Source organism: Seriola dumerili, unplaced genomic scaffold (assembly GCF_002260705.1).
Source record: "Seriola dumerili isolate Sdu_G_001 unplaced genomic scaffold, Sdu_1.0 BDQW01000073.1, whole genome shotgun sequence".
NCBI lineage: Eukaryota > Metazoa > Chordata > Actinopteri > Carangiformes > Carangidae > Seriola > Seriola dumerili.
The window spans coordinates 346,695-373,007 of record NW_019174328.1 but is presented as its reverse complement, the minus strand read 5'-3'; the positions used below and the strand labels follow the sequence as shown (position 1 = coordinate 373,007).

The following is a 26,313-nucleotide window of genomic DNA, read 5'->3' as shown; positions in this document are numbered from 1 at the left end:
AAACTGTGTGTTAGGCCTGGCCCGATATTTGATAACATTGAATATCACGATACTTCCCACCATATGCAATATTTTTCATAAGATTTACAATATAACATAAAAATATCATAATGAACCCTAGCAATTTAGCAGCATAGCCATTTCAGAACATTAGAACATGTTTGTGTTGGTAATGTTGTTGACCTGATATTTGATAATATTGAATTGAATTAGATTGAATGCCACATGTGAATAAATCTATATTTATGGATTTGGGTTTCAGTGGATCAGACAAGGATTTCCATCAGTTCTGGATCGAGTCACAAACAAAACAGCTGCTCTGTTGTTTCTACATTTATGTGGGTCTGCCAAGGTGAAACTACAATGGTGTGTCACTTTAAATGGAGATTGGACAAGGAATTGTGGGACGGCATTTCTCCTTTCCTTTCCTAAAGGAAGGTCCAGTGTTTCCTCTGCTAAAGGAGATAAGATAGGAAGCACTGAATCTCCTTTCCTCCTCATGTAGAGAAGTGGAGCAGCTGTGATCATGGTGCTGCTCAGAGACTTCAGCTCATTTATCTCAGTTTCAACCTTCATAAGAAAAAAAAAAAGACTTTTTGACCGCAGCCCTGGTGTTGCAGTCCTCATTTTTGGAAATCTTCCCAGCCACAGTCTCTTTGGAGCAACAATTCAAACACTCACTGTCTGTCTCATCATTCACAGACGTACAGTCACACTGAGGATAAACTCCTGCTTTGGTCACCAGATAATGTTTTGCTCTCCACAGTGGTACATCCATGACAGTGTTACAGTGCTGTTTGCACTGCTGGAGAATTTACTGATATATAGTTTGTGTTAAACTGTGTAATAATTCAACTGAATCAGAAAAAAAAAACTGTAGAAATAATAATTTTCCTGCCAAGTAAGAAAGATTCCCCAGACAAAAGACTGTGTATTAAGAACATAGTGAAGTGAAGCTGGCCACAAAAAATATGAAGTCAAAGATGCATTTATTATCAAAAACATAAACAAAGACAAACAGTCACACAGACACTTTCAGGATACACATGGCAGAATATGAATCAACATCATGAGGACGAAAACAAAGATAGAGTGGTACAACAGACAGAGAACAAACAAAAAAACATGAAGTTAAACTTTAGATGATCTTTTCTTCTGGCGCAGAGGAGACTCCACGTTCCACTGCCTGGGATGAGGAGCTCTGAAACACACAACAGACATTTTAACAACACTTTAAAAACCCCAGAAAGTACTGATGTGATTCTGTTTGTTTTTTGTTTTTGCTGCACTCTGTATGATCATCCTGACTTCACTGTCAGTACCTAAATCTTTTACACAGTGCTGTAGGCCTAAACATTTAATCTGTAATCCGGGTGAACCAACTGTTTAAGGATAAGGATCATTGTACTGAATACTTCTCTTAATTGTCAACAAATCCCATATTAACACCCACATAAACAATGTGTTAGCCTCTCTGTGATTTCTGACCTGTCCACCCTGTCTGTGGCTCTCAGCCTGAAGACAACTGGTTTCTACTGAAGACAAATCCAAAAGAGGCTACAACAGCTGGACACTAGTTTTTAATCAAACGTAATAATGTATTTGTTGAGGACTACTTTCAGCGGTGGATTAATCCACATTTGGTGCGGAGTATTTTGGGCAGCAGGATGGTGTGTGTGGACTGAGTTAAAATAAGCTCAAGTTTTAATAACAACAATGGATTTCTATGGCTCAGAGGAATAAGATACACACAGTTCTTGTTACTGGGAAACATTCAGTCCTGTCCTCTGAGGATGACATTACAAAATTTCAAAATACCATATTGGAAAAGGAAACCTGACCTACAATAATATATGACTGTGTTAAAAGAGACAAATGTTAAAATGAGTGAAAATACATCTTTTACTATTGAATCAGATGATTGTTGTTGCTATAAACTCAGTCAAACCACATGTGACAGTGTGACTGAAACACGGACTGTGTGGAACCAAAGACAAAATGGCCGACTTACTCCTGCTCTTTCGACTGCACATGAAGAACACTGGTCTCTCCGCCAAAACCTGTGAGGACACAATGGAAACAGGTTCATTTAAACCTGTCGACCTCACTTTGATGTTTTTATTTCTGGAGGAAATGAGGTTGATTTCTAATGAGAACAGATTCTCATTTAACTGCTGCCTGAACACCTGATTGGTCAGACTGAGGGAGAGGTCAGAGAAGCTTACTTGTTCCTCGGTCACTGAAGATTGCGCTTAGTCCTTCGTCAAAAGTTAAGTTGATGTTGACACCTGGATCACAGGGAGGAGGACAGATGGACAGGTGGGGTTGACAGTGGGAATAAAAGTTCTTATCAATGAGGTAATGACACTAAAATGAATAGATCTGCACCTTAATCACTTAAAGGTAATGTGAAAACTTCCAGCAGAAAACAATTGTACAGTTCTGTTTGTGAACAGATGAAACAAACAAGACACAAGAAGCTCATCACTGAGCTTTACACGTGTTGATGAGTTTGTATTTGGACTTTAATCAGAGCCAGTCTTAAGCCTTCACGCTAAACTAAGCTAAGCTAACCATACCATGTCTGACTCCAGATCCGTACTTAACAGATAGTGCCTTTCTAAATACCTTTTTCTTTCAAGTGTAGTTTTGTAACTGTTAAAGTAAAAGTTCCAAAGGTTGGGAAAAACATTTATTCACTTTCTCATAACACCGCTGATGGTTGTGTGTTCAGGTGCCAGTGGATCTGTAACAGCCATGCACACGTGTGATGCAGGAGGATTATGTGGATGACAGTATACACATGTCTGAATATCAGATGTCTGGTGTATGATGTGTTGTAGAGCGTGGCGCAGGTTGTACCTTTAGGTGTGCTGATCGCTCTCTTGTCTACAGCACCTTTACGCATCACTGGAAACAAAGACACACAAAACAAGTCAGTCAGGACCGAGTGTCGTCACTGATGCTGGATAGAAAAAAGACATCAGATTGAATTAAATAATAAAACTACGTCTTTATAATAAATCAGACCGAGAATGATATGAAATATTTTTATAGTGTTTCTATAAATATCTAAAGAATCAAGTACTGAGCACAACACAGATATATCTGCCTGGCTAGCTGCCTCACTGCCTAACTAGCACTTACTAAGCACTTAGATGTAGTACTTACTATTTACACCAAGGTCTCCTACTGCACTGAAGCTTTAGTGATGTCCCCTACTTGTAAGTTGTTTTGGATAAAAGTGTAAATGTAAAATATCAGCCCCTTTGATGTGTTAGCGACTGTCGCTTTATACATCCCACAGACAAGGAGTCATATTGTACAGGTTAGTATTCATGTGGAGAGGTGTTCGAGTAAACCTGATGAATCTAAGTCCAGTGTTCCCTTTCTTTTAGCTCTGATTGGTCTCCAGCAGCTCCTGAGGAAAATAACTGACTCTTTAGCTGATAAATGCTCCACTTTGTTCAACTGCTGCTCTCTGACTGTGTCTGTCTGTTGTTTGCCGCTGAGCAGGAAGTGGCATTTTAAATCTTCCTCTCTGAGAAGAGCTGCCTACTGATGCTAGAAACCAGACTGATGAGAGCTGTGAGATTCAAAACAAAACTTTATAGTTTTATAGCAGAGTTGGTGATAATTCTCTGTTGGTTCATCAGCACCTGTGACAACACGTGTAGATCAGAGTTTTAACCTCCAGCATGTTTTACCTGTTTCCTGCAGAGCAACCAACTTCGACCGGACGTGTTGCTCCCGTTGGGATCTGTTCGTACGCCTGATAATAAAACACACACACAAAGAAACATTTACATTTAAAACATTGGGCATCCTGATGACCCAGTGGAGATGAATACCATACAATGTCCAATACATGCCTAAAAATAATGTTAAAAAATTACCTTCCTGCTTCCTCCATTCTCAATTGTATAATGACAGTCTTATTGATGTACAGTTTTACTTTGAACAAATATTAATTGTTCTGTCTACAACACAGGGATTAAAGCAAAACCTAAATAAGAAAAAAGGAATTTCTGACCCACTGCTGCAGGCTTTTCCATTGGTCTAGATGTTGACATGTATTAAGTGACTTGGTTGTGAATGGCCAGTGAGGCCAGTCCCAGAACACTGACGCATATTTATTGAATAGAATTTTTTTTTTTTAAATGGAATATTAATATAAGTGAATATTAAAATGAACATAAATGAGAAATTGTAGAGCGTGAGTAATTGTATGTCTCTATATGTCGGCTCTGTGATGGACTGGCGACCCGTCCAGGGTGTACCCCGCCCTCGCCCAATGTCAGCTGAGCGGACACAGACAAAGAGGGGCAGTGTCCAGCTGGTTTAGTGACACAGACAGACAGAGACGCACATCAGCTTCACGTTACTGTCATTTGCTGTCATCCAAATTGGAGAGGAGAGAAGATAACACAGGTTTATCCAATTGCTGTGTGGAAGGTACACCATTGCATGTATACACTCTCTGGCTTTTGTTTTTGTATTTTAAAGAGGAGACGGGTGCTGTGCCGCCTTTTTAGTGTGGCTGCTTTTTTCCCCTCGACATGCGGTTGCTTCCCAGAGGTTTTCATTTAAAAAAAAAAAAGCGGAGGAAACTGAGAAAAAGGGGGATGGTCGACACAGATGGCTGCCCACCCTGAGTCTGGTTCTGCCCGAGGTTTTTTGCTTCTTAAAAAGTTTTTCCTTGCCACTGTCACAGTGTTATCAGTCGAATAAAGAGTGCAGTCTAGACCTGCTCTATATGAAAAGTGCCTTGAGATAACGTCTGTTGTGACTTGGCTCTATATAAAGAAAAATTTACTTGACTTTAGATCTACAAGTTCTCACACACTGATCTCATACGTCTGTCGTAGCTACAAAGAGCTTCAGTCCCTGGCAAAATGTAGTGATTATTGCACACGTGAAGATACTGAGTCTCTGGTGTTGATCGGCTGCTTTGGAAACCTACCTGTCAGTGTGTGACAGTCTGAGAGACGGGTGGTTTGGACGTGCCGGCTGTGGGGTGGCAAAGCTTGACAAGAGGAGGGGCCTGGGCCTGGACCTGGTAGGGGAGCCCTGGACTGAACCCTGAGGAAAGACCAGAATCACCATGACTGACTATGAGGAACTCAGAGACGCTGACCTGCACTTAATTCATTTAAGAAAATAACAATTTCATTTCAGTAATTTCTTAAAAGAATCAATAATTATAATTAAATACTTTTAACAAAAACAAATCACATCACAACAGTAATGGTAACATATTTATGTATTGTATTTCTTCTTTAATCTATTTAAAATGGAAAGAGAAGACAATCTTACACTCCCAGACCATTTAAGACCCTGAATTTCTAAATATGACCTCAGACAGGGTTTTTCAGTCCCTACAGAAACATTGTCACCACACACTAGGGTGACCAACCAATAATCCAAATATGAATAAGTGTTAACCAACTATCAAAATACCTGATTATTAATTTAATAATCGACTGACTAATCAATCAGCTCCAATTATCTTATTTTAATACAACTTAATTAATAATAATATATATATATTATCAATTAATAGTAATGAATATATTGTATCAAGTCAAACAGTTAATAATGTTTAAAATTAAAATGACATTTAAAAGTATTACATTTTTGAGTCTTTACAATAGTCCTTTTTACATAGCCATAGGAGCACAGGGCAGGTATTATGTTCTTTTTTTATCTGTTAAAAATTTTGAACATTTTTATGATTTCCTGTAAATATTTTCAAACGATAAAAATTCATATAATTGCAATGTGAAATATTTTTAACTGTCAATTAAATCACCACAATCATGTTTAAAACAACTAAAACATTGAGGAATGACTGAAGACAACTCTAAACCTAGTTTTATATATAAAACGATTGAATTTAGACATTATTGAGTAGTAATGAATGTGTTCATAAATTGTGACAAATGATTAACTTCACAAATATAAAGGTTCTGCTTATATCATTATTATTATTATCATATACATTTATATTGAAGTTGCACTCAGTGTGTATGTAGTGTATTCTGACCTGTGCAGTGGGAGTCTTAGCATCTCCCGTCAGGGTGCAGTTCTTCATCTGTTCCTCCATCTCTCTCCCCCTCTCAACCGACTTCAGAGCAAACTCCACCTCAGCCGCCAGCTGTTCGTCTCCAGAGAAAAACTCCTTCACCTCATTACGGTACTCCTGCATCGTCACCTGATGGGAACAACAGTGTCATGTTGTGCATGGAGCAGTGTCACTGTGGGTTTGCTTAGCTCAAGGTCTTGCACAGTGACTCCACTCTCCTCTCAGACAAAAATCTGAGTCACGAATCAGTCAGACCTGAACACACAGTCATGCAAACACCACTGCAATAATTCCCCATAATTACAAGGCCATAACAATTCACTATTAGCTTTACTAGCACAACGTTGTATATGTGTGTATATATATATATATATATAGTGTGCACTTTGAAGCACACATCAATAACATCATCTGGGCTGCATTCTTCCATCCACGCCATATCAATCACATACGTCGGTCACTTACAACCCACAGCACTGCTATTCTTGGACATTCCTTATTCACATCTCGCATTGATTACTGTAACTCTATCCTCACTGGTCTTCCCCAGAATCCCCTCAATAGACCATATTACTCCTGTTCTCCAGCAACTGCACTGGCTTCCTGTTAAACACCGTATGGACTTCAAGATTTTGCTCCTCACTTTTAAAGTCACCTCACAACCTACCACCTCCGTATCTCTGTGATCTACTCCAAACTTGCTCACCTGCCCGTGCTCTTAAATCTTCCTCCTCCACTAATCTCACTGTACCTCCTGCCGGTCTTACTGCCCTGGGGTTCAGAGCCTTCAGCTGTGTTGCCCCTTGACTTGGGAACTCTCTTTCACAAGACACCTGTAATATTGATTCTCTTCCTGTTTTCAAATCCCACCTCTTCAAACTTGCCTACTCTCTTTAACTCCAGCACCAGCGCCCAATCATATTTTTTTATACAATTACATTTATTCTAATTTATTCTGTATTTTGTGCCATGTACTATTTTTTCATATAATTACAGATACATTTTATTTTTTAAATAAAATGTATCATCATTATTCATTATTATTATATATAAAGAGATATAAATATCTCTTTTCTGTTTGTTGCTTGTTGAACAGTTGGTTTGATAAACTTCTTATTGGCCTTTTACTTTTTATTGCAATTACAGTAAAGTTCCTTAATAGCTCCAGTAATCTTCACTTATCTTTACTTCACCTGGTTCTCTCTCAGCATCTACTCTTCTGTGTGTGTGTGTGTGTGTGTGTGTGTGTGTGTGTGTGTGTGTGTGCGTGTGTGTGTGTGTGTGTGTGTGTGTGTGTACTGAGGAGAGGACAGAGAAGCAGTGTGACCATAAATGATAAATAGAAAATAAATATGGCGGTTAATAGTTACTGGCTGCATGGTGACTATTCATGGCCCTAAACAGCATATTATCAGGCAATTGCTGTATTTTACAAATGAAAAAAAAAAAAAAAAGAAAAAAGAAAATTTATCAATTCATCCCTTTTCTGTGGCCCGGCACCGGTCGACGGCCTGGGAGTTGGGGACCTCTGGCCTACAGCATATCTGATGTAAACAAACTTGAGCGTAACAACGTACTACATTCTCAGAACCTTTTGGTGAACTACTCTAAAACAGGGGGTGAGCTACTGATGGCTCATGAGCCACCTGCTGGAGACCCCTGATCTAATCCAACTCAATACAACAGTCCTATAATAAATAATTATTCCCACTCTATGTCAATGTACAGTGTTTGATATTTGTTGATGATGTAATGCTGTGGTCTCACCTGCAGGTAGGCCATGAGGTCTCTGAGGACAGGAGAGCGTTTCTGCTCCAGCAGATTCTTCAGGCTGATGATGAGAGGAACCGTGTTCTCGATGAAGGCCTTCTTCGCGACCTGTGGGTCAGAGCAGGAAGCTGAAAGGAGCTCACACACCTTTAGAGCGGTATTTGGTTTAATAGGAAAACTACACCATCAGACTCATGATGTACCTTTGGCCAAGTGCTGACTCCACCCACTCACCTGCACTGTTGGGCAGTAATGTATTAGTAATGTCAGTGCTTTTTCAGTAATGAGCAGTGTAAAGGGATCACAATCCCACTGACAATCTGTTACTTTGACATCTGGTTGTCAGCTTGTTCTCTTACAGCAGTGAGATGGAGGATTAATGTAAATGTGCTGTGCTGTGGGACGAGGAGCCCAGATACACTTGGGTATAAGCATTAGCTGTGTTACTTTAGCCAAAGGTGTGGCTACATTCAAGAGTCCTCGAAACATTTTTTTGATGACTGATTGACAGCAGTGTTCAGGTAGCTTGACCAACAACTCTCACCTGGGTCACCACCTTCTTCTGAGCGGCCTGCAGGACAACCTTAGCCATGTTGGCCATGTTCTCCTCCTCTGGTTCCTCCCCGGATCCTGCTGGAGCAGAGATGGCCTGCAGCTTCATCTCCTTCAGGCTCAAGATGTTGAAGGTCTCTGACAAAATTTCTGCGCCGTCTGCATCCAGAGGCAGCTCTTCGTCTGCAAAGTATGCTGGGATAGGGAAATGGAAGAGATTACGAGGGAGTTTTTTGAAGTTAGCATTACTCCAGGTCCAAACTGGTGCTTGTTCAGAAAGAAAATGTTTCCCAAGAGATGTTTAAATTCATAAAACATCCTTTCATGAAGAACAGCCAGAGTTCATTTCACCATACAAGTCATAACCAGAGAAAGAAAAACGTTAAGACCACACACATCTGGGGTTCTACGTACACGTGGTGTTGGTTTTACTTCCCAGTTCAAACACACACTCACCTAAGATGGTGTGGTTGATCTTGTTGGTGATGTTGAAGCGTTGAGCGTCTGTGAAGTGCTCCAACAGGAAGCGGTAGATCCGGAAACGCTTCTCCCGGTGCTGAGCTCCTTTCAAGGAGAACCGGACCTTCTCACTGGATAGATTTTAAAATAATTAACCCCATGAATCAACAAAAATAACCGAGTTAACCTTACATATAATGCTTGAATGAACTGTAACACGACACATACTGTACTGTGTCAGTGGATGACCCACAGCTTCCTACCTCTCATTTTGAGGGAACTTGTTGTAGGACTTGTGTTCTTTGTAGGAGTTGAAATGGAAGATGCACTCAATGAAGTGCTGGCTGAACATCTCTGGGTTCTTCTTCAGCAGCAGGTGGAGCAGACAGTATTCACACAGACTGGGGGGGGGGTTACATGAGATAGTTACACTTTAACTGACAAATGCATGCACTAGAACATATGATCTTTGTCTGGGACATTACAATAGTGAATTACAACAGACATACAGTATTTACACATGCATTCCCTATCATCGTGTCATGGATACTCCAGTTTAAAAAAGTGACACTGTGATATTGCAGCCCTGGTAGAACTGGATACTAAAGATCAACAGGACCTTGCTGCTGATTTCCCAACACTGCCAGTCATCATCTGTCTATCTATACAGTTTGATTTACCTAGCGATGGCAGGGGCTGGGTCAACCAGCGCCACCATGAAGCGAAAGAAGAGGGAGCCCTTCCATTTCACAAATTCCTCCTAGAAAAAAAAAAAAAGAACAGAGGTTACATGAGACAGATTTTACATCCAAACTATGCTTAAAGATTTGCAGAGAACAGCTGAGTAGCACAAAATAAAAAGGAATGCAAGGACAAGATTCAGTGATTAAAATTAAAATCTTTTGTTATTTCTTCATCCAGTATTTTCCTTCTAGTTTAAGTGTTTAAAGAAAAGCTCACTGCAGAGTTCTGAGAATAATACCATTGTCTCATGATGGTTTTTAACTGGTGATATATGAAAAATATGAAACAGAACTTAGTTTTAAATGCCCTTACTGATCTTTAATTTACCATTTGATAGTTTTCAAATAGTATTTGTTGCTTTTAGATCATATGGAGAGAGAAGAAAGAACCTGGTTAATATTTGAGGCAAAAATCGGCTTTGGCTGATATTCCATAATAATGATTATTGTGATATTTCCTTCCATATGTGATATTTTTACATATATGTCACCCAGACACCATCCAGGCTGCATATGGTGGGTTTGCTGGAGGCGTCATGACAAAGATGGTACCCTGGTACACATGCTCTGGAGTTCTGATCAGCTATACATATCTATATATCTCTTTCTCCCCCAGTCTGTTTTTTTTGTGTGACCCTCCAGCAGCAAGTGGCTTGAATCTACCACGTTCTGATCCAGATGATCCAGACTGCCCTCATGTTAGGATGGAAAGCCTCCTCTGCACCAGCATCACACTTCTCTTGATCACCTGGCTGCTCTAGAGCAATTATCACACAGGCTGCTTGATAAGGTGGAGGAGTATTACTTGAAATGGGGGAAGTACCGTTCTTATATAATCGGGCCTCTAATGGCGTTTCCAGCTGATGTAACTAACAGTAAACTATTACATGAATTACATTTGGTTGGAACACCAGTTGACAAGCAATCCTGTAAACGCTTAAGCATTCTGTGATTTTTTTTTACTTCTCTTTCCTTTCTTGTCCTCACATCCCTGTGTTATCCTTTGTTTATTTTTTGTGTGTATCATTGTATTCATTACAGATTTCTTATTATTTTAATGTTCTGTCTTTTGTGATTGAAATATTTGCATACATTTTGTTCATCATAAAAAGATATCGCCCAAGCCTACCTTTAACAGATGTTAATTTCATTGAATTTATTTTTTATAAAAGGGCAACAATCATCTTAATCAATTATATCATTTAAAAAATGTTAAAAGTAATTCTCAATCTGTAGTGCAGAAGGTCTAGACCAGGTCCCACCTGCAGCAGGTTGGTCAGCATGATGAGAGTCTGCTCCCTGATGACGGCCTCATTGTCTCGCAGACAGGCGGAGATGTTGGGGATGTAGTGATCCACGATGTTGGTGTAACGAACGCACAGATCACACATAACCACCACCACGTTGTTGCGCACGGCGACCTCTGTGCCAACCTCCAGCTCCCTTGCAAACACTGGCAGGTACTTCTGGACTAGTTCCTCATGCTGCAGGCACAGTTTACCTGAACCAGACAGACGCCAAGAGAGGAAACATCACGTGTGTTATGAGATGGCAGGAATGAATGGAGGTCAAGGTTATCATTTCTCAGACATTACTGTAAGAGACACAGAAACTAAGGAGGACAGTTCACCTAAAGTGATGACTCCGTGGGCTCTGACTCTGGTCGGCAGAGAGTTTGCTTTGAACTGGGACAGAGGCAGCGAGGCGGGCAGCTCCTCCTGGCAGCCTGTCAACAACCAACACAGAGAACATGTCAACCATGTTACCACAGAATATAATAGATCTGTTCACACACACTTTTAAAAGCCCATTAGGGTTTGATTTGATTTTTTTTTCCCCACTTTGGCTACTCTTACAGGTAGTACCAAAAAGGGACACTGTGGCACAGAGCAATACACTCCTCCTAAGAAATATAATTTTCAATATCATCTTATGTGACATTTATTAAGAAAATGAGAAGTTTTCTTCAAGAACCAGGTCTGCTCAAAAACAAATCTTTCATGGCTTTTTCATGCCAATTAGACAAGGAAATAAAAAATTAAAACAAGACTTGAAGAATCAGAATACAGTCTGCATTAGTGCTAAACTGATGAATCTATATCGGCTGATATTATCCTCTGTGACATAAACAGGTTTGAGTGTATAAGGCAGTTGATCAGCAACAGTAAAATGTACAGAAATGCTACTCTAGGTTTGTCTAACTATGCCCATCAGGGAGCACTGTGGAATCCATATTAAGATTGTTTAAGGTGTGTGTGTGTGTGTGTGTGTGTGTGTGTGTGTATGTGTGTGTGTGAAATTTCTATCAATCAGTCAATATAATATTATTGGATAGTCTGATCTTGCAAATGTCAATATCAGCATCAGCCTCAAAAATCCTGTATTACTGAGGTTATAGTCTGTATGACAAGCCTCAAAAAGTGCTTCTATAAAGTAAAGTTAACTTTTGCTGCAACACCACATCATCCGCCAAAGTGTTGCCTTGACAATCAACCCTCACACGTCCATCCTGCGTACCTGCCAGTTTGTCAGAATGTGTTGTGAGGACAGATTCCACCAGCAGCACCGTCCTTTTGCTGACCTTGGCGGGACAGTTAAGTGACGCCACACCCAGAGTGTGGAGGTGTTTTATCTAGAAGAAAGAACATATTATTTTATGAAAAGCACAACTATACATGAACTGACCTGGGTGGTGCAGGTCTGCGATTCTGACGGATAACAGTAATGTGACACTTTGAGCACAACCAAATTCTTTTTCTCTGTTGTCCAGACCTCTCTACAGACTCAAACACAATTTTTTCCCCTAAAATCTGAGCTTTTTCTAAATGGGCCTCCAGCGTGTGTGAATCTGACAACTGCAGCTTGGTGTTTTAGTGTGTTTATTGATAAAGTGAGACTTTAATAAAAGATGCTGTAAGCTGTTCAGTGAGCGTCGGAGCTGTGTGTTAAGAAGACAATGATTAGTCCTTCTAACGTCCTCTGTAATCTGTCTTTTTAAACGTCACTGTACCTGAATACAGAGATGTTCCGAAACCATTTTCCTTCCTGATACTTATTCTAATAACAGAACTTGTGTATTGGCTGATACGGAGTAACAATCCGATACCACTGCTCTAAAAAAAAAAATGTAACAGCTGTCAACCACCAACCCTGTGTGTTTGTAATATGATTGCTGTTATTAGGTAAGAGATGAACAGATACATGAACACAATAGAATTTTTCTTATGTGTTCATGTTCTTAATTTGACTGTCCAAAAAAATAAAATAAATAAACATAGGAATAAATGAAACTGAATGCACTCGTTGTCCTAACACTGGGGCCACCCTTACATAATGTACATGTTGCCTTTTTACTGGTGGGACTTTTCATTGTAACATGTTGCTAAATCAACAGCTAACATTACACTATTTAGAAGAAATCTATTTTTCTTCACCACTCTAAAACAGTAGTTTCCAGTGGCTGCACAGTGTAGACCACTGTTTTACAGCGAGGAGGAGAATTCATTTCCAGGAAAACGGCTGTTTTATCCAGGTGCGAAACTATATAAGATTATTAATAAATTACATGGTATCGGAATCAGTCATCAGTCGTCCTCGTCTCGCCTGCAACTAGCCCAGAACACTGCGGCTCGGCTTTTGACCGGTTCCAGGGGGAGGGACCACATCACTCCTATCCTGGCCTCTCTCCACTGGCTCCCAATTCGCTTCAGGACAGATTTCAAGTTTCTCGTTTGTTTTTAAAGCCTTCAATGGATCACCCCCCTACATTAGACCTTTTAACCCCCTTACACTACAGCCAGGCCCCTCAGATCATCGGACACGGGCCTCCTCACCGGCCCTCACGCTAACCTTAAAAGCAGAGGTGGCTGGGCTTTCTTAGTCATGGCCCCCTGACTGTGGAATAGCCACATCTATCTAGGCTCAAAACATTTTTATACTCATTAGCTTTCGGGCCAAGATAAGTCGTCACCCTCATTTTAGTCTGCTTGCCTGTTTTTGTCATGCTGTTTGTTGATGTTTTTGTTTCTCTGTGTTGATTGTATTTTCCCGGAGTTGTACAGCACTTTGGTCAGCTGTTTGCTGTTTTTAAAATGTGCTTTATAAATACATTTGTGGTTAAAATGTAGTGGTTTTAGGCCTCAATTAAATACTGTAACCCTTGTACTACTACTACTACTACTACTACTACTACTACTACTACTACTACTACTACTCACCATCAGCTCCTCGTTGAGGTTCTCGGTTCCTTTTTCACTCAGCATGATGGTGGCTAAATAAGCCTCACACGCTGACACCAGCTCACCACAGTGCCGGTTCAGAAAAGCCTGAAGATCAGGAAGAATAAGTTGTTTTGATTAAATCATGTGATGAATGATGTCATACTTGGGAAATATATTTATATTTGGAATTTTACAAGAAAATTATAAAAAAAAAGGTAAAGTCAACAAACCACATAAACTCTGAGAACATAATTAAGAAAAAAACATAATTATCAATATCATATTGACACTGGTCAAAACCCTGATTTTTGTATTTCTCATCTGCTTGAAAATAAACACTCAGGTCTCACACTCAGTAAACATGAGTGGGGGGGGGTTACCTTAAGTTTACATTTTGCATTGTTTACATCTCTAATTATGAAACGCTCCTGTATCAGTGAGAATGCAAGATCTCCAACCTGAGTCTGCTTGATGTCTTCACTGTGGCCGAGCTGATAAAGAGTCTCCACAGAAGCACTGATCACTTCCAGAGACAAAGTAAAAGTCTTCAACGAGGACATCAGATCATCTGGAGAGAGAGAGAGGAAGTCGTCAGATTAAAGCAGTTCCAGACTCTTCCTGTGAATTTGCCCATTATCTCAAACCACAGTCACTTACTGACAATCCTGTCTTTGGTATCTTCATTCAAATGTGGAGCGATGTCTCCGATCACACCCATGATGTGACAGCAGGTTGCCACACTGACGTCCTTTGAGCTAAGAGCAGAAACAAAAAAATATATGTACACAAACACTGGATTCTCAGCTGAATATAAAACATAAGCTCAAAGCACATGTAAATAAAGCCTGTTTCCCTCACACCTGACCATGCTGTCCCAGGCGTCCAGGATCTTGCTGTAGGGCAGTTTGGGAGAGGAAGCTACGACCTTGGAGAGCAGCAGCCAGGCTCCGGCGGCGTGCTCAGCCTCGGTGTGCGAGATCAGGATGGTGATGAACCTCGGCGTGAACTTGTTCTGTTTGGACCAGATGGTGAACGCCCTGCTGAAATATCGGCTGGAGACACGAGACAAATACAAAATGAGAAGATGAGGTCGCTGCGATCCAATTAAGAAAGCCGTTTGAAGGTCAGTAAAACTCGTTATTTTAACTCATTATTGCTAATCTTCAGCATTCAAGCTGGACTGAATGTCATCGGTCCAACCTGAGGTTTCGGCAGTCGTGACAGAGCAGGCCCAGCAGGTCCCAGGTCAGCCTCTGACTGGTATCCAGGTGGCTGCTGGCGGAGTACTGCTTGACCTGGCTGAGCAGCACCTGGTCCAGAGCCTCCAGGGCCTTGTCCTGCACCGAGTTCTCAGAGTCCACTACAGCCGGCACCACACCCAGCAGCCAGGCCTTCTGCACAACACTGCACTGTGGTTTGGCCTGATGGTCAGAGCAGAACACATTAAACCTTTAATAGCAAATCTCTCATACATTTTGTCATCCAACTAGATTACTTGGAAAAGTATGCAGCATGCAAAATGTTCCTTTAGGCACAGTCAGTGTTTTTCTTCTGTGTGTTTTACTGTCTGTCAGAGCTGCTGGTTGAGACTCACAGCGAGCAGCTCTCCCAAACACTGCAGGGCCTTTTTCTTCACAGACACCGCCGGGTCTCTGCAGCGCTCGGACAGCACAGCCAAGTTCTCCAAGCTCATGGGGATCACATCGTGTTTCAGGAGACCCATCAGGGCCTGTGGAGGGACAGCAGAGCACAGATGTTAAAGGTCATCTGCGCATCTCAGACAGAAAGCTACTAAAGGGTGAAAACACATATAATGGCGACTGATCAGTCACTGTGATTTGAAACACGAGGCTGTCTGGTGAAGCTCAGCTCCAGGTACCTGCAGCGCTGATTTCCTCACGTTAGTCTTAGAGTCTTTTACACGCCGCAGGAGCAGAGCCACGTTCTCCTTTGCTGCATTGAAAATACAGAATAACACACCTCTCTTACACATCTGTTTACAAAAGCTGCCCAGTATCCACTGTGTGTAATAAGAATCATGTGAATGAGAAGCTGAAGTTGGTTTGTCTCACCGTCACAGACAGAGCTGTCAGCGCTGCTGATCTCCACAGTCCTGAAGGGCAGGCTGCGGTACGTCTTCTGAGTCTGCTGGGAGCTTAGGCTTTCTGAAACACACAGTCACATCTATTAAAACACCATGCACCACAGTGAACCATGCCTGGGTATCAGACTCCACTTCATTTAAGCATTACAGACTGAAGTGTGTCTGCAGCACATTGTAATGTACCAAGAGCTAGCAGTGAATAATCCAGATTTTAACTTGTTTGCTGAAAAAAAAATATATATTTTAACAGCGAGGTGAAAAATATGTCCATGTAAACCAGAGAGTTCTGTTTTCATTTTGTGAGGTTTTGCGTCTGCCAACAAAATACAGTGAATGACTTTTGGTTTGTGGCACTAAAAGAATCAAAACTGATACTCAGGATAATCCAGAGCTCACTAAAAATTACTGCCATCACTAATTGTTAAGCAATAATACTGTAATAATACTTATTACAACGTAGGTCTGATTTTCATGGTTTTGTCCATCATTTCGGGCTTATAAAATGATACTTCCAAAGTAACTGCCTGAAGTCAAACAGGTTAAGAAACACGAGCAGTCAGATGAGGGCGGCCACTAATCATTATTTTCATCATCGATTTACCTGCAGATTATTTTGTTGATTAATTGATTCATTATTTGATCTATAAAAATCTGAAAACAGTGAAAACTAATCTTCCAAGGTGACATCATCAAATATCTTCTTCTGTTCAACCAACAGTCAAAACTCAAAGATATTCAGTTTACTATGAAGTGAAAACCCAGACACACAGGCATATGACTTAAAACGCAGACCTGTTTTGACCTCATCAGGTGTTCATCAGGTCGGTAACAGTCAAAACAGATTAAGCAAGCAAAGAAGTCTTTCCTGAACCTGCCACCTACAGGGGGAAAGGAAGTGCCTCAACAGCGGCCAAAATGAACTGCAGAAGAAAAATGCCTAAGATTTAAAGACAACTAAAACTTACAATGACAAACCACTCTTTAATTGCAACACCAAATATGTAACACCTCACCCTGTAAATGCAAGAAACATAAGACATCACAATTTTTTCCCCTTAAAAGTTTCCTGGACCTGCTGCACGTGAAACACATTCAGAACTTCAAGCTTCTTCATTTTTCCTTGTGTTAAAAGTGAGCAAAACTTTAAATGTACAGTAGGTTGCAGTGAAAGAAGGAGACTTGATGGATGTTTTGTTTCTGACTGTTTGAGTTTCTTGAGCCATCACTTTTTTAACTTGAGTACAAAGTGATTATGACACAGAGGAGTGATGGATAAAAGTACAGAAATAAAGCTGGAGCTGTAATTATCTAGAATTATGTCTTGAGAGCAAAAGAATAGAGAGAGGAATAAAGGGTCAATCTTGAAATTAATCTTTCCCACCTGTGTGGAATTTCTCCATCCAAACTTCTCTATTTTGAGAGACACTTGGTTTAGTCAGTTAAACAACAAAGTGAAAATAAAGAAACAGTCGAGTGCAGGGACCTACCTAATGTGGTTTCACCTTCCAACATGGTCTGCGTTCCAGCTGAACAAAACAACAGACAGGTCACTTTAAATGTGTCCACAAAAACAGTTTATTAATGTAAACACAACAGCTCTGAAATTATACTCTAACAGTTCAGTGTGTTAAGTGTTGTGTGATATCCTCCCACGCCACACGTTTTCATGTTTCAGCTCTACAAAGTGCATCAACTACTGAAATATGAAACAGGTCCAGACTCAGCCCAGGTTCCTCACATCTACAGGAACTTCAGTTCAGTGTCAGGTCCTGTGTGTGTGTGTGTGTGTGTGTATGTATGTATGTATGTATGTATGTATGTGTGTTTGTGTATGTGTGTGTGTGTGTGTGTGTATGTGTGTGTGTGTGTGCTTCCTCACTGGCAGAGAAGAGGTTGTGGACGGCCCGGGTGACGTTGAGTGACGGCAGCTCCAGGCACTGGGCTAGAGAGGCGAGGGCGTGGCCTTGGACGGTGGGTGACTCGTCCATCCGCCGAGCGAACAGCAGGCTCTGGATGAGGAATTTGTGTGGCAGGAAGCAGGCCAGCTCCGGGTCCTGTATCTCCTCTGGATTCCTCTCTGGCTGCTCCAGCAGAACCATCGCCACGTCCACAGAGAAGAGCCGGGACACCATCTACAGAAGCCACAATAACAGACTGTGAAGACTGGGATGTCACTGATATGAGATGATGAAGCCTGATATTTAGACTATAGCCACTGTTTGTTAACATTCATTGGGGAATAATGTATATGAAGCCCCTCTGTGGGAATGAAACAGTCACAGTTTGTTTGTCTATATGTACCACAAGGCTGCACTGAGAAAAGCTGAACCACCTGTTATTTTATTGTTTCCCCCAATGCCCTCCTGCTTGAATATGTGTTTTTTTTCTGTATTTGTTTAGAGCATCAATTCAAAGACCTCTAGTTGCTCAGCGGTGAACTGGTGGTTGTGGCCAATCTCAGTGCTCCCCTGTTCCTGCTGGCATAGACTGGCAGGTTGGTCGTGTTTGTTATTTATTTAAGCAGCAACGGTTGAAACCTCCTAGCATTGCAGCCAAACTGTCTACTACGGGAGAAAGACTAGTTTGCCGTGCTCTGTGATACGTTAAAGAGTTTATATTCAATTATACTGTTAGTAGTTTTATGAACTATGAGTACATTTGTTAGAAAATACATGATCATTTGACAGATTTTTTCAGTTTATTCATAGACAAACTGTTGTTAACCTGCCATCCTCTGTGTACTGATGAAACCACGACGCTGTCTGTGGTGCTGAAGTAACAGACAGATTTATTCTCTTTTAAACTCCTCCTTTGGTATTAAATTGTCTGTAAACCAAATATCAAGAGCTCTCTGGACATTTTAAGAGACACATCGTAGCAATGTTCAGAGCGCCCACGGTTTCCTGAACAAGTAAAGTAGCAGTTGTTAGAGTTAAATGTTGCCTAGTGACCTCCAATTTCCATTACTACAGCAACACATTTGAATGTATATAGGCACCGTTGCCGTCGTTTCATCTGCTTAAAGTCCCTAATTACTGCCTTGTGGGTCACAACCTCCCCTTCTGGTCCTGAGTTACAGCATTGAATAATGGCCAGAAGTGTTTTTGCAGAACATTATGATGTCACAGTGAAGTTGACCTTTGACCCTTTTGACATAAAATGTCATCATTTCATTTATCTTTATAGATATTTGTTTTAAATTGTGTCAGAATTAGTGTATGAATCTTGAGTTATGGCCAAAAACATGTTTTCTGAGGTAACAGTGACCTTTGACACTCAAATTCCGGTCATCAGTTGAGTCCTGGCGAATGTTTGTACCAAATTAGAAGAATCTAGGTGTTACTGAGATATCCTGTTCACGAGAATGAGACAGACGGACGACCCAAAAATACTGTTGTCGTCCTGAGGCATAAAAGTGCCTCCTCAGCAGCTCAGCATCAGTTTGTATTTATGAGCATGTCATGCAAATCAGATGAAAAGAGTGTATTTACATCTGTAAAACAGAAACTGAAAATAGTGCTTCCTTGATTGTAATTTGTGATAAGCTTAGTGAATATTCTCGAGTGAATCTTAAAACAGTTTGGGGTTCAGTTCATTTCAGAATCCTGTATGTTTTCCTGTATGTGCCATGTTTCCATGTACACATTTTAGATTAAAGAAGAAATCCTGCTGTTCAAGGTAAAGAAGCACCAAAACCTGTGATCATCAAATATTAGTGTCTGAATCATGACAGAAATATAACATAAAGAAAACACCAATATGTAGATTTTAAAGGACATTTCTCACATGAATAAAGAGGCGACCACTGGGACACTTTACCTTTGAGTGTCTGGAGAAGTTAAACAGCCACTTGATGAAGCGGGCGTAGTCTGTGCTCGTCATCTGAGACGTCAGCATCCCCACAGCCTGAGCTCCGTGGCTTCGAAACTCGTTCTTCTCCACCATCTGAACATCCACAACACGAACATTATATCGCATCTGTGCTAATGCATCAGCTTACAACAATCTACCCGCAAACGGTAGTCTTCACAGGAGGTGAGCCACGGCTGGAGGACTCACCTGGAAGCAGATATGCTGCAGGAGGATGTGAAGCCAAGGTAACGCCAGCTCCTTCAGCTCAGCCACAAGGTGACTGGAATCACATAAATCATGTGTAATGTCATATATGAGTGAGTGACATATCTGCAGTTAAACAGATAGACATACCCCAAATAATCAACAATCAATCATTGCAATGTATGATGCAATTGATTAAATACGGTCAGGTATAGGCACAATAAAGATATTATGTACTGGTGGATTTTATAATACGAGCAACGATGCATTTCTATACATCTGTAACATCTGCAAATATTTTTTTAGAGTCTTGTCTCAGATTTTTATGTGGCAGAGAAACTGCTAAAATCCAGCTACAAAGCTCTGCTTATCCAGCAGGTGGCAGTCACGCTCTGTGCTGAACATGTGCACTAGAGGCTTTAAAAAGGCATTAACAAAAACAAGATAATGATAAATTATGTAATCATCATAAAAAATCTCAGACCATTATTTCCCCTATTTAACTCTGTTCTGAGTTTGTTCTAATGTTCTAAATTATTTGCCTAATTAGTTAACCATAGGTTTGTCTTCTCATTGCGAGCACTGGATCTCTCACAGCTGTAGATCTGCTCATCTGGTTTCAAGAAGTGAATGATACTGATTTTATGTCAATCACACATCAACAATCTCATGCTGAAATGTGTGTCCTGACTTTGTGGTAGAGATGAAGTCCAGCATCAGTTTAGCTGAAAAGCTGTGAAACTAATTAAAAATGTTTATTTCCTCACTTGGTTTAAATATTAACAAGATCCATATTCACAATATAGTAAAATCGTTCTACAGTTTGGTTTAACATTCGATGAAAAACGCAGTTGTTTACCAAACAAAATGGATGGCCTGGTCGCGAGTGGAGAGGACGGCTTGGCTGGGCACGAGGAGGGAGGGCTTCCCTCTGTTGCCTTTATTCATCATCAAGATGACGTAGAGGAGCCGGTGGAAAACCCTCTGCAGGGACTGAACAACAAACACATCAGTTTGCATCAGAAACATCCATCCATTGTGACATTAAGGATAAATAACACTGTAGATATCACCCAGGCCTCATGTTTAACCAAAATGAGATCACAATCTATTTCAGTTTTAAAAGCCTTTAGTAGATTTTATTTAGACATGATGGTTTATTTGTGTTTTACTTGTGTGGAGCCTATATTTTTCGAGCCTGTATTTTTCGACTTAACCTGTCTCTGAGAAGTTTCTGCCTCACATTGTTTCACTTGAATAGTTTTAGAGCCCTGAGGAGACAGAACTCTCCAGTATTGGACAATAAACAGCAAAGAAACATCAGGAAAAAGAAAAAAAAACAGAGATATGTTCTTATTTTCTGTTGTTAATCGGTCATTCAGTCAATCAATCATCATACGGCCTTTAAACAGGGGTCATCCTCTTGGTCAATTCAGGCTTTAGAGAAACAGAAGATCTAAGATCAGTAGATTTATTCCTGAAAAGGGAACTGTACCACTTAAAGCTTTTGTATCTCTAGCTACCAGCAGAGTCGGAATGATCCTCCATTACCAAGTCTGCAAAGTGCTGTTTAGTTTAATGCCTGCACCAGAGAAAATGTTTCTAATCTCTGCAGCTTGAAGATGGTATTTAGTGAAGTAAATTTACATAGTATCCAACAAGTCTGCGTACTGTCGGCCCACCATGCACCATGATTATTGGAGCTTACTTCTTTCTGGTCTCCGTGTTTTGGCAAGCAGAGCATCTGCAGGCCGTAGAAAGCCATCTCAGGAACACTCCTCAGCTTGGTGATGTCTCTGCGCAGAAACAAAAACAACTGTCTCCTCTTTCATGTCCTGGATATGTTCTTTAACATGGAAGAGCAAGACGTCAGAAAACTCACTGTTCAGCAGCGACGGTTAGCTCTCCAATGGCCGGCTCGAAGTAAAGCAGCTTAGTGAAGATCTGCAGAGAAAAAACAAACGGGTCAGCGGCTCAGTGTAGCATGAAGCGGGTGTGATCGAAGACACAGTAGTTACCTGTGTGCAGCTGTTGGCAGTCTGCGGTTTGTCTTTGAGTGGAAATGTGCGCAGCAGTCTGAGGAGGCTTTGAACAAGGAGAACCACAGCCTCTCTGATCTTGATCAAGTCCTGACCAGAGAAATGAAGCTCCTCTTCCTCCTCCTCTTCCTCATCCACTTCCATCTGAGGAAAACAACAGATACCATCACTGAAGGTCATTTTGCATATTTTTTTTGTTTGTTTTTTTCGATATTATGAATAATATTTCATATGAAGAGAAATATCACGATATTTGATATTATCGAATATTCAATATGTAGCATTAAGCAGCAAATGTTGTATCATCATATCTCGTAATGCCCCTATGGGTTTGAGTGGTATCTGACACAGGGCCGTACCTCTGCAGTGTCTTTCCGCTGTGGTTTGGAGCGTTTGCCCTCGGCCTGAGAACTCTTCAGACCGTCCTTCTTGCGCTTTTTTCCAGAGTCCTGAGGCCAGCAGTGAGAGGTCAAGTCAGAACACGTGTCCAATAAAACCTCATGGAAAACCTTGCTGGCGATGCTCCCTGGAAGCAGTGAACAAACATGCAGAAAGTCATCGAAAAAAAATTGTACACAAACACACAAAACATTCAACTTCTTAAAATGTACTTTTGTTGAAAAGCACTGATTCACACACAACTTGAGGCGCAACTGAAAAGATAAGCTATATGGTTTTTACTGTTTTACCTGGGATTCCCAGCAGCAGCAGGTAGAGTGAGGCAGCGTGCAGGCCGTTGACTCTCTGCTGGACATTGGCCGATTTGGCTTTTCCTGCCAGGACAAAGAAGGACAGCACGGCCACCAGAGTCTTGACCGACACCCCATTCTCTCCCAGATTCGCCCAGATACTCTGCGATGCAACATGGGATACAGTCAGCATTTACTGCTGTTACCAGACAGGAAAAACAGGTACCCAGCAGGCTGATGTTTTTCATCATCAAAGCATACAAAGCAATTGTTTCAGTATATTTCAGTACGTTATAAAAATCTTATTTTTTTTGTTGTTTGCTTGTCTGCAACTATAAAAACAAATACACATACACACTTGCACCTATATATATGTACATGAATTTAAACAAAAGCCTGAGCAGGAGATGTAAGGAGCTAATAGAAACACCTCTGCTAAATCTCAAGCCACAATAGACATTACATTAAAATAATAAGCAGCAAAATCCAGCATACTGGTTGTTCTAGAGACCACTCATGCAAGTCAGGCAAATGTAGCCTGCAAGTTCAGGTCAGCAAGTCCTCAACCTTCAAGTTTAAAATGGGAAGATATTTGTCATTGCTGTGGAATCAAAACAAAAAAAGCAGACGTATACAGTGTACACCAATTTGTTTAGAATTTAGATCCCGCATTTTAATACTACTACTACTATAACAAACAATAATAATGATAATAATTGTTATTATTACTATTATTATTTATATTTTGAATAAGTAAAGGACACTGAAGTTTTAAGTGTTTGACATAATTTTTTTGCACACTGGACAGAAAATGAAAACAAGGACAGGCTGTAAAGTAGGAAGTCAGACTAGAAATCTACAGGATGATTTAGAAAATGAGCAGCATAAATGTAAAAAATACATATCTTCAACTTAAGAGGGTAAAAATAGCTAAAGTGCCTAAACCCTGTAAATATCTCTCTGGAGCAGAGGACAGACCAGTTTTACCTGTGAAGCTCCACCTGTGCCTGCAGACTGCTGCTCGTCAGCAGCGTGGGCCAGTAAACACTTGTACAGGTTTCTGAAGGCCTTGTCTCCACTGGCTGCCAGTTCTTCTTCTATGGCGTCATCCAGTGATTTTCTCTCTGTGAACTCCAAGTCCCAAACTTCATCCACCCACGCTGAAATCACAACAGACAACATTTGAGAACTTGGAGAGCTCTGATGGAAAGCGTGTGAGTTCCTCATTTCCTCCATGTAAGAATTTTCCTTAATTAAAAGCAAAGTTATTTTCCTCAGCACAATCACAACTGAGCCTTTTAATTAAAACTACTCTGGAGCGTTAGGAGGCGCTGCTGATAATTGTAAGATCAAACCAATGATTTGCTAATTTGAGCCAAATAACTACTATGCGATTACAGTGCAAATCATTTCCCAAAACAGAATTCCCTTAACTTAAAAAATGAAATTGGGTTTCTTTACAAAACTTACATCTGCATTTCATTTTCACTAGAGCAGCATGAGTTATGGCTCATTTCAATCCAATATCCAAAATACAACATTAACACACCAGAGGTGGTAACAGGTGTGTGCACTGAGTAGTTAACAAAGGAAGCCCAACACAAGGCAAAACTCAACCCTGAACCAGCAGCGACTGTCTCTCCATGGACTGAAGTTAGTGAAAACATCAGCTGACACTGAAGCCACAGTGAGCACTTCCTCAGCACACAAAGGCAACACAATATTACAATGTGAATGTAAAAAACATGTCCAACACATCGGGATTCACACATACATCACTGCATCACCCCACCTCATCCAACAGTGGTCCCAGTGGTCCCATTCAGGGCAGAATAAACACTGTAGTGGACTTGGCATGTGTTACAGCTCCACAAGCAGCTAAGGGGAACAGTGTGTTTATGTGCTATCATGCATCTAAAACTGTCCTCCACTTTGAAGTCAACAAAAATAACTTGTCATTTAATACAACTAACTGTCAAAATTATAACAAGACAAACTAAGTATTTGAATTCCCTGTTGAGTTTCCTGACACCACAGCTTCTGAATGGAGAGGTTTTGTCATCAGATCTTCACTTTAGCACATGAATGTAACACCTGGAAGGATTCAAAACTTTAAAATTAAGTAACTAACATAAACCAGTGTGGAAGTGTGTTTCATTATGAAGCATCGGCTATGCTTAGCAAGTTTCAAGTCTCTGTGAGGAATAATCATGGCACCACTTGTATTAATTGTGAAATTGCTGTCAGTAACACCACCAAACAACCCTTTCAGCAGTGATGACATCTGTCTAAACGCTGTTCAAATATGGCTGCAACTAGGGTTGCAAATTGTAAACACATTCTTTTAACCGATCATTGGTAACATCAACGATAAATCAATTAATCGTTTTTTGTTTTGTTTTTTTAAATAACACCAAATGCGTTTTTTTTCCCTCTATCGAAGCTTTATTTTCCTCAATAACACTGCATATTCTGACAGCATTGCATAGCCTATGAAACATAAGCTGTAGAGGCCTAGACATATTTATAAAGATATCAGATTACCTGCGGAGCACGCTCATAAAAAATAATATATAGTCTTATAAGACAAGCTCAAACTGAAACATGCTCAAACATGAAAATAGAACATTTAGAAATATTTCAGACTCACAATGTCCCGATTTCTGCCAACTTGTTTTTGTTGAGGAAAATTAGCATGTTGACAAGGTCGGGTGTGCGACGGGAGCGCAGCCTGGTCACAATCAGTCCAGCGGCTGAAAACATCCGCTCGGATGTGTACTGATGTTGTGGGTATGGAGAGGTGTTTAAATGTTTGTTATCAAATAATTGGTATTTTGCTTGAAAAAATGCCTGAAAGAGTTAATCGGTTGCCAATATGGTTGACATTTAATTCTGTGACAGCAGACCCTTCTCACTGCAGACCTTCTGAAATGTCAAAACAGGAAAAGCACAAGATGGCTCAATTCCATTATGTGCCCTAGTAAACCATCATGTCAGTGAGTGAGAATGCACAATACCAGGACCCTGGGACTGACTCACCTAAATGGAATGCAGCCATCACTGAAGTTACTACTTCCACCTGTGCTTTTCTTGTACAGATAAGACAGAAACGTGGAGAGTAAGATTAAGCGTAACTACACACCACTACTCATAAAATCGGCAACCAGATAACTGATACAGAAGGTTGTTTCGCATCATTTCTCTGAAACAGAAACACACACAGCGAGGACGCAGACCGGAGTGTGTTACACAGCTGTTCACCGAATTCGCCGCTGGCTCCCAGCGATTAAGCTTTAACGTCTAATGTTTCGTTTTAACGGCGTTTTGCCTCAAAACGAGGCGGCACTGACAAACTTGACAGATATGTGAATGGGATTTTGAATACTGCTCTTCATGTACATCAGAGCAGGGCGCCTAACCCGGGAAATAGCGACGTTAGTTAGCGACGTTAATCCCTGTCATTCAGTATAACAGAAAAGGGATGCGTACTACATACACAAAACACACAATTTTACCTTGTGGGATTTCATCTATCTTCAGAAACTGCAACGCAGATATCAACTCCATCTTGTTTGTGTTTTGAATCAGCCCGCCAG

At 40.7% G+C, this 26,313-nt stretch overlaps 1 protein-coding gene across 2 annotated transcripts; it reads right to left on the bottom strand.

The window, feature by feature from the left end:
- Window positions 1–1,026: 1,026 nt before the first annotated feature.
- ncapd3 (non-SMC condensin II complex subunit D3) lies at window positions 1,027–26,313 on the bottom strand. 2 transcript variants are annotated; one of them, XM_022743799.1, is made up of 35 exons: window positions 26,233–26,313; window positions 23,705–23,877; window positions 22,718–22,880; window positions 22,388–22,554; window positions 22,008–22,172; window positions 21,872–21,933; window positions 21,698–21,785; window positions 20,849–20,982; window positions 19,993–20,065; window positions 19,753–19,878; window positions 17,813–18,065; window positions 17,421–17,459; window positions 15,902–15,994; window positions 15,709–15,782; window positions 15,424–15,558; window positions 15,030–15,250; window positions 14,690–14,881; window positions 14,487–14,584; window positions 14,288–14,397; window positions 13,827–13,934; window positions 12,127–12,241; window positions 11,240–11,335; window positions 10,872–11,110; window positions 9,547–9,626; window positions 9,130–9,267; window positions 8,864–8,997; window positions 8,400–8,602; window positions 7,853–7,963; window positions 6,047–6,214; window positions 4,964–5,082; window positions 3,708–3,772; window positions 2,863–2,910; window positions 2,226–2,288; window positions 2,012–2,060; window positions 1,027–1,201 (listed from the first exon to the last, which is right to left on the bottom strand). In XM_022743799.1, the coding sequence occupies exons 1-35, from the start codon at window positions 26,282–26,284 to the stop codon at window positions 1,132–1,134; spliced, it is 4,224 nt and encodes a 1,407-aa protein (XP_022599520.1). In that variant the 5' UTR covers window positions 26,285–26,313; the 3' UTR covers window positions 1,027–1,131. The 2 variants fall into 2 exon arrangements, with proteins under 2 accessions (XP_022599520.1, XP_022599521.1); XM_022743800.1 differs by lacking the exon at window positions 23,705–23,877 and having other exon boundaries at window positions 26,233–26,271.